This window comes from Echinops telfairi, unplaced genomic scaffold (assembly GCF_000313985.2).
Source record: "Echinops telfairi isolate 266 unplaced genomic scaffold, ASM31398v2 ScPeMD7_443;HRSCAF=831, whole genome shotgun sequence".
NCBI classification, from domain to species: domain Eukaryota; kingdom Metazoa; phylum Chordata; class Mammalia; order Afrosoricida; family Tenrecidae; genus Echinops; species Echinops telfairi.
This window is the reverse complement of record NW_022104341.1, coordinates 77,914,245-77,928,026: the sequence shown is the minus strand read 5'-3', so window position 1 is coordinate 77,928,026 and position 13,782 is coordinate 77,914,245. Positions and strand designations below refer to the sequence as shown.

General features: G+C 41.1%; 1 protein-coding gene across 1 annotated transcript in view; it reads right to left on the bottom strand.

Moving 5' to 3' along the window:
- Positions 1-12,813, bottom strand: part of AGBL4 (AGBL carboxypeptidase 4) — a 1,691,367-nt gene extending 1,678,554 nt beyond the window's left edge. The window contains exon 1 of the mRNA XM_013003864.3: positions 12,711-12,813. Within this exon, the coding sequence (XP_012859318.1) occupies positions 12,711-12,744 (34 nt within the window). The 5' untranslated portion in view covers positions 12,745-12,813. The remainder of the gene's footprint in view (positions 1-12,710) is intronic.
- Between the last annotated feature and the right edge of the window lie 969 nt (positions 12,814-13,782).

The window sequence follows — 13,782 nt, the reverse complement described above, 5'->3', positions numbered from 1 at the left end:
GTTCCATGCCCTCTTCTGAATCCAGCCTGGACCTCTGGCAGTTCCTTATCAATGTACTCCTGCAACTGTTGCTGGATGATCTTCAGTTAATTTTACTTGCACGTGACATTAATGACACTGTTTTCTACCTTGAGCATTCTGATGGGACATCTTTTTTTTTCTCCTTTCAGAATGGACATAAATATGGATCTCTTCCAGCCAGTTGGCTAAGTAAATGCATTCTACATTTTTTGACATAGAAGAATGAGTGTTTCAAGTGCTCAATAGCTTATTGAAACATTTCCAATGGAGTCTTGCTTTTGCTAATGCTTTCAGTGCATTTGGCCATCTCCTTGCAGTACCATTGGTTCTTGATCATATCCTTCCTCTTGAAATGGCAGACTATCAACTAATTCTTTTTGGTAGAGTGACTCTATTATTCTTCAGATACTTCCTGCATCATTCAATATTTTTCCCATAGAATCAATCTTTAAGTATTAAACCCAAAGTCTTCCATTTTTTTCTTTAGCTCTTTAGTTTAAGATATGTTTATACATATGGAATGTATAAAATATGAATCTAGGAAAACAGGAAGTTATCAGAAATGAAATGTTACACATAAAGATTGACATTCTAGACATAAGTAAGCTGGAATGGCTAATCTGAATCAGAAAATCATATGGTTTACTATGACAGGAATGATAGAATCAAGAGGAATGATGGTGCATCATAGTCAAAAAGAACATTTAAAGATCTATCTTGAACAAAGTTTCCTGTGATAGGATTATATCTAGCCACATAAAATAAAAGCCAGTCAATACAATCATTATTCAGATTTATGCAACAACCACTAAAACCGGTGATGCAGAAATTTAGTAATTCTACAACTTATTTGGTTTGAAATTGATCAAAGATGTATTTAGATTATTGGCTGTTGGAATGAAAAGGTTGGAAACAAAAAAGAAAGAACCATAGTTGGAAACTATGAAATTGGTGATGGAAATAAAGCTGGTGATAGCTTGACAGAATTTTGCAAGACTAATGACTTCTGCATCACAAATACCTTTATTAAACAACACAAAAGTCAACTATACAAGTGGACACAGATTATAATTGACTAAATCTGTGGGAAGAGAAGATGGAGAGGTTAAATATCAGCAGCTAAAAGCAGGCCAGAGTCCAAGTATAGGACAAACCATCAATTGCTCGTATGCTCAAGTAGAAGCTAAAGAAAATGAAAACAAGTCCATGAGAGCCAATGTGTGATCTTGTGTATATTCCACTTGAATTTCAAGAACAGAGATGAAACATTGAACACAAATGGCAAAATACCTGAGGAGCTGAGGGATGACATCAAGAACATCATACATTAAGAAAACAAAACATCATTAAAAAGATGGGAAAAAAATCAAAGTGGAGATAAGAAGAGACTCTGAATTTGTTCTTGATTTTAAAGTAGCTAAGGATAATGGAAGAAATGATGAAGTCAAACAGCTGAATGGAAAATTTCAAAGGACAACTTGAGAAGAAAAAGTAAAAATTACAATGAAATGTACAACCCAAAAAGGAAGAACACACTTAGCATATTTTAAATGGAAAGACTGATACTAAACCCACAGATGTGGACTTGCCCTGGTGGCACAGTGGTTATATGTTGTGCTGCTAACTGCAAGGTCAGCAGTTTGAAACCACTGGTCACTCCGGGATAGAAAGACAGGCGTTTCTATTCCTATAAGAAATTACAGTCTTGAAACCGACAGGGGCAGTTCTACCCTATCCTGTAGGGATCACTAAGAGTTAATAAATGTGTATCTTTGTAAGATTGACTGTTTGCTAAATATAATGTTCTCCAGTTTTGTTCATGTTTTGTGCTGTTTAAGAGAGTTGTCATTGTTTTTTTTATTGATGCAGTATATTCCATTGTATGGATGTACCAGAGTTTATCAATTCCTCTAGAATAGTGATTTTTGTTATTTTCCATGTTTGGGCTATTATGGACATGACTGCAATAAACATAGGTGTGCATTAAAAAAAACGAACAAACAAAAAGAGTTGATATGGACTCAATGGTAGTGATCCTTTAAAGCCATGTGAACAGTTTTCCTGACACCGACAGTCCATCATCTTACATTATTCAAGGACTTCTGCAGTAATGTAGTAGCCTGTTTTCTGACCTGCCAATGAGGTTCATTAATCATTCCAATGATGGCTCATGAAATCTGTGGGTCAACGCAGAATAAGACAGAAGAGGCTGTACTGAGGGGAGGAGTAGGAGTTGATGTCAGAGACAATGGAACAGTATAGCAATTTGAAATATTTGAACATTGAGAACATCTTTAGGACTAGCCTTGGGCTGATCCTTGTAAAAGAGATTATTCATGGCTATACATAGTCTAATGATTTTTCATAATCAACAAAACACAGATAAATATATTTCTGGTATTCTCTGTTTTCAACCCAACATCCATCTAACATCAGAAATTATATCCTGCATTCTATATCCCCCTCTGAATGATATGCTCTGTGAATTTTTACCAGAAACATAATTAATATTAAAAAAGTAATAAAAGGTCAAACAAGTTCTGGAATGAAACAGATTCAGTCATTAAAAAAAAGTGTTCAACACTGTCCTATTAAACTGGCATTCCATGATGCTCACCTTCCCAACACAATCACTGAAGACAAATAGGTGCATAACCAAATTTGGTGAAGAAAGCTGATGGTTCCAGGATATCAAAAGATATAGTATCTGGGGTCTTAAAGGCTTGAAGATAAACAAGCGGCCATCTAGCTCAGAAGCAACAAAGTCCACATAGAAGAAGCAGACCAGCCTGTGTGATCACGAGGTGTTGAAGGGATCAGGTATCAGGCATCATCAGATCAAAAAATCTTATCATTGAGAACAAGGGGGAGTGTGGAGTTCGGGCCCAAAGCCCATCTGTAGGCAACTGGACATACCCTTACAGAAGGGTTGCAGGGTAGCAACAATGAAACATACAACTTTCCTCTAGTTCTTAAATGCTTCCTTCCCCCATCATGATCCCAATTCTACCTTACAAATCGGGCTAGACCAGAGGATGTATGCTGGTACAGATAGGAACTGGAAACATAGGGAATCCAGGACTGATTAACCCTTCAGGTGAGAGTGGTGATACAAGGAGGGTGGAGGGAAGGTGAGGTAAAAAGGGGAACCGATTAGAAGGATCTACATATAACCCCCTCCCTGAGAGATGGACAACAGAAAAGTGGGTGAAGGGAGACATTGGACAGTCTAAGACATGACAAAATAATACTACTTTTTAATTCAGCAAGGGTTTATGGGGGAGCAGGGAGGAAGAGTAAAACATGAGGAGCTGATACCAAGGACTCAAGCAAAAAGCAAATGTTTTGAGAATGATGATGGCAACAAATGTACAAATGTGCGTGACACAATGGATGGATGGGTGGATTTTGATAAGAGTTGTATGAGCCCCCAATAAAGTGACTTTAAAAAAAAGTGTTCAGAGGGAAAAAAAAAAGTAGCACTGGAATAACTAAATAAATTCTGATAACCTATTATCTGAGTCCCAGGAGCTCTGATAGCTTAGTGGGTTATGGGTTGGGTTGCCAACCCCAAAGTCATTAGTTCAAAGCCACAAGCCACTGCACAGGAGAAAGATGAGACTTTCTACTCCAGTAAAGTCTTGGAAACCCAAGGGGCAATTCTTCTCTGTCCTGTAGAGTCATGATGAGTCAGAATAGACGTGATGACAGTAAGAGATCTATTGAACCAGCATAGTGGTAGCACAGTGAGTTATCAAGTAGGCTGCTAACCCCAAGGTTATCAGTTTTAAACAAGCAGCCACTTCTTAGAACTAAGGTGAAGTTCTCTCAATTTAAGATACGTTGAACATGTTCTCCTCTTTTGATTTTCTAATTCCAGGTCTTTCCACATTTCATCATAACATTTGGTTTTGTCTTATTGAACTGCCCTTTGACATTTTCTATTCGGCCATTTGACTTCTCTTTTTCTGCCATTTACTTTAGCTATTCTATGACTAATACCAAGTTTCAGAGTATCTTCTGACATCCACTCTTTTTTTTTTTTTTAAGATCATTTTATTGGGGCTCTTACAACTCTTGTTACAATCTATACATCAATTGTACCCGACATATTAGTACATATATTGCATCGTTCTTTTCTATACATTTACTTTCCATTGAGCCCTTGGGATCAGCTCCTCTTTTTTTTTAACCCACCTCCCCGCCCCTCCCCAACCCTCACGGCCCCTTGATAGATTATAGATTGTTAATTATTTTCAAAACTTACACCGGCTGCTGTCTCCCTTCTCCTCTGGTTTCTGTTGTTCTTCCCCCTGGATGGGGGTGTGCCATTCATTGCAATCGGTACCCCCCTCTCTCCTCATCTCTCCCACGCTTCCCCCTACCCTTTTGGTAACTCTATTTCCATTCCCGTTCCTGGGTTCCATGTGTTGTGAGTTTGATCTCACCTATACCTATGCACATGCTCCCGTCTAGTCCAGAGAGGGAAACAGCACTGGGTTCATGATAGTGGGGGGTGAGGAGGTCTCAAGAGATCAGAGATACATTGCGTGATCCATTAGTGCTCTACTGCACCCTGATTGACTCCTCCCCTCCCTGCAACCTCTCTGTGGGGGAATGTTCCATTGTCCACAGATGGGCTTGGGGTCTCTGCTCCAACCCCCTCCATTCTCACCAATTCATTTTTGTTTATTTGTTTACTGTTTGTTGTAAATCTTCTGATGCCCATTGCCTGGTCTCAATGACACCTCACAATTGCACTGGCTGGTGTGCTTCTTCCATGTGGGTTTGCTGCTTCACTATTGGATGGCCGCTTGTGTAACTTCAAGCCTTTAAGACCCCAGACATATATATCTTTTAATAGCCTGGCACTATCCTCTGTCTTTTCCATATCTGCTTATGTACCCATTTTGTCTTCAGCGATCATGAAAGGAGGTGGGGGAAGCATCACAGAATGCCAATTTGTTAAAAACAAAGTGTTTTTGTATTGATGCGCCCAGTTCTAAGGCCTGTCTGCAGCCTCTGTGTATTGCCTTATAAGTATATGCACATAGGCCAATACCTCTATTTTTATGGATTAATGTATTTACATAAGTGCACACCTCTGTTAACCTCCCTATCTATGCCTTTGCTTCCTAGAGCTTGCTTCTGTTTCCTTTTCTCTCCTCCTGCCCTGTCATCACTTTCTCCCTCCTTCCATCTCTTAGTGCTTCCTTTCCACAAGCTTGGTGTTGCTCTAATGGTGCTGTCCGCTCACCATACCCATCAACGCATCATTAATGCATGTTTGATCAATTTTTGACTGAAGTCATTGGTACATTTCTTCCGTTCCTTCATCACTAGCTTTTCTGGTGGGTGAATAACTTTGAATAATACTTGTATTGATTGGATTTCCTTGAAGTCAGATAGATGTAACCCTATCACAGAAAATATCGTACTTCAAGATGGATTTTGTCATGTCCTTTTTGACAAACCATTCCTCTAAATGTGTTATTCCCAGTATAATAAATCATATGATTTTCTTATTCAAAATGGCCAATAGCAGTCCATTTCAGCTCACTAATATCTAGGCAATCAATAATTACGCATCCCATTTCATTTTTGAACACTCCCAATTTTCCTACATTCATACTTTGCACGTTGCAAGTTCTGGTCATTAGCAGATTTCCGCAGCTGTTTCTCCTTTCCTTGAGTCATGCTCCATCAGCAAATGAAGATCCTTAAGGCTCCACTCCTACAGGCTGAAGTCACCAGAGTCATCTCCACTCCAAGAAATCAGCTACTCCACAGTCACATTTCAAGTGCCCTCCAATCTGGAGGCCCATCGTCAGGCACTATTTCTGACAATGTGCTCTGCTTCCATTTCTTAGGCCTTCAGTATCTGGAAATAGGTTTTCAGAGGCTCCTTCCTCCAAAGTGGGAAGCCCAGTGCTTCTGCCTTGTCTGTTCTTAGTCTGGCAGCTCTGCTGAAACCTGTTCATTTTGTGTGACCCTGCTGGCATCTGAAATGCTTCCAGCATCACAGCAACACACAAGCCACCATAACAGGACAAACTGACAGACAAGTGGTGTGAAAGGAATACACAGAGAAAAAAAAAATCAATTGGTCAACTTGCAACTATTCAAGGAGATAGCATATGATCAAGAATCACTAGTACTGACAAAAAAAGTTCAAGCTGTACTGAAAGCAATAAAACAAGCCTTCAAGACTTGATAGAGATCTATTGAGAGGTGCCATGTCAGTTATCTGGAAGGAGGCTACTTGACAGGTGACTGAAGAGATATGTATAAGTAGAAAGTAAAAATTACCATATTGGCAGAGAATGGATAGAAGTTCAAGGCAGAATCAGAAGAGGGCATGAAATGTGGTATATCATTCCAGAGTTTAAGGATGCACAGCACCTCTTGAAATGATTTTCAAACATTTGTTTGGATTATAATATGCATCTTCATGGGTGATCATTCATTATTGTCATCACATATCTGACCCCCACACAAAATATTTTCTTTAGCTCTGTTAATAGGTGAGCAATTTTCTGAATGTTCTTTTCTCTCACCTCCACAACTTTCCTGCGGACGTGCTGCTCTCTCTGCCTTCTATTTCTTATTTCCATTTTCAATCTACCTGCATCCTAACACCTGAACTATCAGGACCACCATCCCCAGACTGTCAGAAAACCATTCTCTGGACTTAGAACTCTGTGTACAACTATATCATTATCTGGTTGGTAATTTTCTAACTCTATTTCGCCTCCAAAGGAATGGAAGAACTTTTAAATATCACCTTAGTAAAGTATATCTCTGAATTTCCAGTGTTTAATACAATACCTAGGACAGAGTAGGTATTCAATATATATTCTTTAAATGAAGGTGTAATTTAAAGTATAGGTAGGAGGCCAACGACATAACTGTTGCTCCACAGGCCATGACATAGATATTAAAATATTACAATTAATGAAAGGAACATTTTATTTCAAATAAAACAAAAAATCTCACTGTAAAAATAAAAAAATCATGTAAACCGAGTAAAAATTGAAGATGTCACGGATTTCATTCCACATGGGTCAACAGTCAATGACCATAAAAACAGCAGTCAAGAAATCTAATGACGTGATCACGAGATGTCGAAGGGATCAGGTGTAAGGCATCATCAGAACAAAAAATCTTACCATAGTGAATGAGGGGGAGTGCAGAGTGGAGACCCAAAGCCCATCTGTAGGCCACTGAACATCCCCTTACAGAAGGGTCTCAGGGAGAAGACAAGCCAGTCAGGGTGCGATGTAGCAACGATGAAACATACAACTTTCCTCTAGTTCCTAAATGCTTCCTCCTCCCCCACTACCATGACTCGAATTCAACATTGCTAGACCAGAGGATGTACACTGGTACAGATAGGAACTGGAAACACAGGGAATCCAGGGCGGATGATACCTTCAGGACCAGTGGTGTGAGTATCAATACTGGGAGGGTAGAGGTAGGGTGGGTTGGAAAGGGGAAACCAATTACAAGGATCTACATGTTACCTCCTCCCTCAGGAACAGACAACAGAAAAGTAGGTGAAGGGAGACGTCGGACAGGGCAAGATATGACAAAATAATAATTTATAAATTATCAAGGGCTCATGAGGGAAGGGGGAGCGGGGAGGGAGGGGAAAAAATGAGGAACTGAAGCCAGGGTCTTAGGTGGAGAGCAAATGTTTTGAGAATGACGAGGGCAATGAATGTACAAATGCGCTTTACACAATTGATGTATGTATGAGTTGTGGTAAGAGTTGTATGAGCCCCTAATAAAACGATTTTTAAAACAAGAAATCTAATGACATTTTGCATTTGCCATCTGTGCCATCAAGTCTATGCCAACTCATAGTGACTCTATAGAACAGGGAAGGACTGCCCCAGCACATTTCCAAGACGATAACTCTTTGCAGGACTAGAAAACCACATCTTTCTCCTGTGGCACAGCTGGTGGTTTCAAACTGCTGACCTTGTGGATTGTAGCACAAAGAGTAAGCACTACACCACCCGGGCTCCTTGCAATTGGCAAATCAGCAACAACAACAACAAAAATGTCTTTACATTATTACAAAGCAAAGATGTAACTTTGATGAGTAAGGCCTTCATTACTCAGAGTATGGTTTTCCCAATCAGTGCATATTCATTTGAAAGCTGGACAAAGAAAATGGAAGACTGAAGATGAATTTGAGACATCAGAATTGTAGCTTTGTTAAAGCATCCTGAATCTTGGAAGTGTTGCAAGAATGCCCCTTAGAAGTAAGGATGTAAGACTTCATCTCACCTACTTTCAAAGTGTTATCAGGAAGGACTAGTCCTGAATGACAGCATGCTTGGTAGAGGGGCAATGAACAAGAGGAAGCCCTGCCAACCAGATGGATTGACAACAGTAGTTGTAACGATGGGCTCGAACTGTAGCAATAACTGTGAGATTGGTGGTGCAGGACCAGGTAGTGTTTCATTCTTCTGTACATAGATGATGACAGGTACAGGTACTAGTTTTACCTCATGAGTTGGACCTGACTCAACATTACCTCATAACCACAGCAAACATTGTCAGATGTTTTCATTTAGGGATTCTTAATTATACAGAAATATTTTCAACTATCTATAAAAATTTAGGAATCTTTTTGTGTTGGCTTGCTTTCCTTCAGTTAACATCAATCACGTACATTATTTTGAAAGCTTTTTAGAGACTAGAGGTTCATGAACAATAGTTCTCAAGTATATAAGACAAAAATACCTTCTCTCATAGTTAGAAAAAAATTAATTTCTTTTATGAGTCCCATTAAGTAAATGGGAAATATAAAAAGCATATTCCCAGATGGTGAACATATCAATGAATTATTGTAAGTTTTCACACTTGCAATAATTTTTATAATCAGAAATATCAAATTCATCTAAGAATGAAATTTTTCCTTAAATCAATACTAAAATTAACATACCCTCCACTGTTAAAATTTACCAATTAATTTTTTTAAATACCCTGAAGTTCCCAGAAGCCTGTTCTGTTCTTAAATGACTCAAAGACAAATCTATAATGCTATTAAGAATATGTCTGCAAAAGATGACATCCCTATGACTTTCTTAATGTATACCATTGAATTTGACATTACACCATGATGTTGAAACTCAAACCAAATATAACATTCATAGATCTTAGAAATACAGACTTCAAAGAGCCTTAGAAAAAAACAAGCACATAAGCTCCGTGATAATAAAAATTATTTTCTGGTTTATTATTTTGAGTATCTTTAATAAGACTATGTTCACTGGTGTTACAGAAGATATAACGGTGCCAAAAGTAACTAAAGTTACAAAAATATTTCAAAAGATGATAAACCTGTGTAAGTCCACATCAACTTTCCCACAGCTTCAAAATCTCCACATCTCTAAGTGCAGTACATTTGTCATAACTGTGCCTCCAAAATTAAAGTGCTTACAAAATGGGGCTTGATCTGATATGAAGTTACTTATTATCTTTATTCATTTAATGTGATATGAATTATGTTAATGTGAGATCAATTATGCTTCATTACACAGTACTGCTCCCATGAAGCCCCTAAAGAGTACAAACCAAATGCACCAAACTGCTAACTAATAGGCTGGAAGTTTGAGTCCACCCACAGGAAACTTAGAAGAAAAGCCTGAAGATCACTTCAGAAAAAAATTAACCATTGAAAACCCTATGTAGTACAGTTCTGCTATGACACACATGAAGTTCTCATGAGTCAAAATCCACTTGGTGATGATAGGTCCAGGTACTGATATTCCCTCATACCCCAATGCAAGCTATACGCGATACAATACTCAAAAACAAACTCACTGCTAACTCAAAGCAACCCTATAATAGGACAGGGCAGAACTGGCCCGCGTGAGTTTCCAAGACTATTAACTGTGTAAGGGAGTAGAAAGCAGTCAACCCACACCAGCCTGTGATCTCTCACATGAGCTTATTGGAAAACTTGTGCATCACTCAAATTCTCTCTATTGGGAATTTGAATTAAGAAACAAGGATTGATAGAGTAAATGATCTGTCTCCTCTCCTCATCAATTTCCTGTTATCAAGTTTATCAAAGACCTCTCTGATGTGAGACCTACTTTTTAAAGCTCCATTTTATAGCATTTAATAGCATTTAATCTGTTGAATATCACCTTTTATCTTGAAACAGTCTCTTAATTGTCCTCTTATCTAGCTAGCTGTACCTTCTCAGTGTTTGAGAGGCATTTCAATATTGCAGTTACTCAATACTTCATCCCAGGTTTCTTCTCAGTGCACTCTATACACTCTCCCTGCAGTCAATTTCAGCCAAAGCCAAGCCTTCAGTAATAATTCTTATGCCATAAACTCCTGCTCAGACTTGTCTTATAAACTCAATTGCCTTGTCAATCTCTCCACTTAATTTAATGCCTCAATGATACCTCTAATTTAGTATATCCCAAACCAAATTCCTGATCTTCCCTATCAAACCAACCCTAGACCCCTTTCAGTACTCCCTCAAAAATAATACCATAAACTACCCAGTTTTACATTTAAAAAATCAGAAGTAGTTCTTAATATCACCCTTTACTTCATCCTCAATCTTCAGTGGATACTATTAATTTTACTCTTAGACATTTCTCAATAATTTCTCTCCATTTCCACTTCTACCTAGCAACAGGTTGCCTCGTATTCATTCTTACATCCTCTGTCTTGCCCACATTGTAACCAGAGTTACTTGGCTAATGATTCTAACTATGCCATGCCGCCATTTAAAAGTTCTCATTCTCACTTGTATCAAGTCAATGCTGACTCAGAGCAACCCCCTGTGGGGTTCCGAGACTATAACTGCTTAAGGGGTAGAAAGGTCAGTCTTTCTTCCGTGGAGCTGCTGGTGATTTTGAAATGATGACCCTGCAGATTGCAGCCCAACACATAATCATGACATTACTAGGGCTTCCTATTAGTCTTAGAGGTTTGTTTTACCAAAATTTGTATTATAGCCTACCAGGCACTGCAAGATCTGGTGTGTGCAAATCTCTCCTGTTTCCACTGCCCTGAATGCAACCACACTCGTCTTCTTTCAGTTCCTTAAACACAGCACATTGTGTTTCCTTCTACATAATTTTCCCTCTTCTTGGACCACTCTTTGCTCCTTTCTTCATCCATCACATCTCAAGTAAAATATTTCTTCAGAGAAAGTTTCTTACAACTCCAGACAACTTCAAGTCATTCAGTTATTCATTTAGTGAATAGTAACTGGAAACACTATATACCAAGCACAGTTCTACATGTCTAGACACATAGAACTGATTGATAAAATAAAAACCCCAGCTCTCAAGAAGCTTATAAGCTAGTGGAAGGAGATAGGGAATAAACAATAGAAATAATAAATAAGCTAACTTGTCTATTCAAAAGCAGTAGTGCTATGAGCGGGAAAAATAAAAAGAATAAGGAAGGATATCAGAAGCATTAAATTACTAGTGCCTCGCTTGGTGTCTGGCATATAGTTGGCTTGAGGTAAATATTTGTTATGTGCATGAATGAATAAAGAAATGTTTAAGATCAAGCTGTGAAAGAAGCTAAAACTATAAAGCCAGTTGAAGAACTACTTTGGAGGAAGAAACAGAGACATCATGAAAGACAGAGCAACCATGCAGGCCTTGAGATTGTTTCCTTGAAATATTCCTGAGGATTTCAGAGAGTTTACCGGTTCAGTTCTGTATAGCCTTACCATAACCTCTTAGAATAATTCAGGTGGGACACGCCTGCAACCAGTAAAACTAATCAGGACACATGTACAAGGTTATGTATACCAGTGCCACCATCACCACATATATCCCCAAAGTCATTTCCTGCACACATACAAATGCTAGTCCTCAGTACTGAGGTATCAGCTTTTCAATTTCCAGCCCCTTTTAGGGACAAACTTCCACGTACACAGGACTGAAAACTCTCCTCCTCTCTATGATCCAGTAAGACATGACCTTCAAGATCCCGGTATACACTCACGCTCCAGTCTTAAGCAGATTGTTAAAGGACTGGGACTCTGGAGCCCTGCCCCCCTCCCCAGTCTCTTACCCCTTTGTGGCCCCATGAAAGGATCTGCATTATTTTCTTTGTGGGTAGGGGTGACTCAGGGCAATACACCTCCCCAAACACAAATGCACAGGCATGTGTGGAGCCTCCCTTCCAAGATAACTGTTTGAAACTAAAAGTAACACTCCCTTCACATACAGCTGCTTCCTCACAATCAGCCCCTAACTCGTCAAGGCCCCCAAGACCCTTTAGGAATCCCTCCCATCCCACCCCTAGAGGTGCATCTGCCTTCTCCATGACACAGCCTAACCTGAAGGTCAGCCCCCAACACAGGTAACCCTCAGGATTGGGGTCCTGTGTGTCTCCTGAACCCTTTCTGGGAAGATACTCTGGAGCGCACGCGCGCACACACACACACACACACACACACACTCTACACACACCCTTCTACACCTCTGCCATCAGGGCAAAAAAGCCCCTGGTCCACCACTCAGAAGGGTACCCATCCTCCCTTGACCCCTGACCCCTTGGTCACAGCCCAGCCACACTAGCACACAGGCCAGTGTGACCATAGTAGGGCCCTGTCAAGAGTTCCCTTCCCCTCAGGCCCAGGGCGGTCCTGCTCCATCCCCCTTCCCCGCTCGACCGCCCCCACATACCTGCCTCTGGCGCCGTTTGGCTCCGCTCCGCCATTTTTGTGGTCCCTCCACCTCGGGGCCACGCGAAGACCAGCGGGTAGCGGGCGATGGGATCAGTGGGCTGCCAGGAGCTCCCTCGGGAAGACGCGGCTCCACAGTTGCCAGGGCAACGGCGGCCAACGCGCAGGCGGCGGGCACGCGGCGGGGCGAGAGGGCGGGGCGGGAGGCGGCGCGGCGTGGGGGGAGCGGCGACCCAAGGCCCCGCCCCCGCGGTGCCGGCCCGCAAGGCCGGGCGCCCAGGGGCTGCAGGAGACGCGCGGACTTCTCCCCGCCGCCGCCGGGCCACCAGGGCCCGGCGACTGCGCATGCTCGGCCGCCTGGGGCCGCGGGACCGCGTGCTCTCCGGGGTGTTGGGGGCTGGTGCTTAACTTTGAGGGCTTGAGACCCGGTTCTTGGTTTCCCGTCGCGCCTGCCCCTGGCGTGCCTGGCCCTGGTCGGAGGACTGGGTGGCCGCTGTCTCAAACGGAAGCACTTTGGAGAGTAATAACCGCGTGCCCCTCGGACCTCAAACACACACAGGCTCAGCTGGCTCTGACTCCTGGACACTTCATCCTCAGTAGCACTCACCTCCAAAAAAGCGGCTGCTTTGGAGAGTGCTTCGGTTTATTTTTTAATTGTAATAAAATACACCTAACAGAAAAAAATGGCCATTTTAACCTTGCTGAATGCTGTCTGGTGACATTTATATTCACTATGTTGTGCGATTGTGACCACTCTTTCCAAAACGTTTTATCACCCCAAACATAAACTCAGTAAAAAAGGTTTCTCAATTGCTGAGTAGTTCTCAGTATACCTAGAATGCCCTTGCCTTCCACTACCACCATCTAAGACCCAAGATGGAACATTAACCTTTCCTGACCAGCTCTCTTCTCCCACAGTGCCTAGTGCACCCTTTGTATCCCAGCGCATCAAATGCTTTCTGCATTAATAACATCGCTCTTCCCCACTCAGCTGTGCATTCTGCCATCCTTGAGGGTCAGTCGCTTCATCTCTGTATCTTCCAAAGTTCAGCATGGTGCCTGAAATAAAAGTA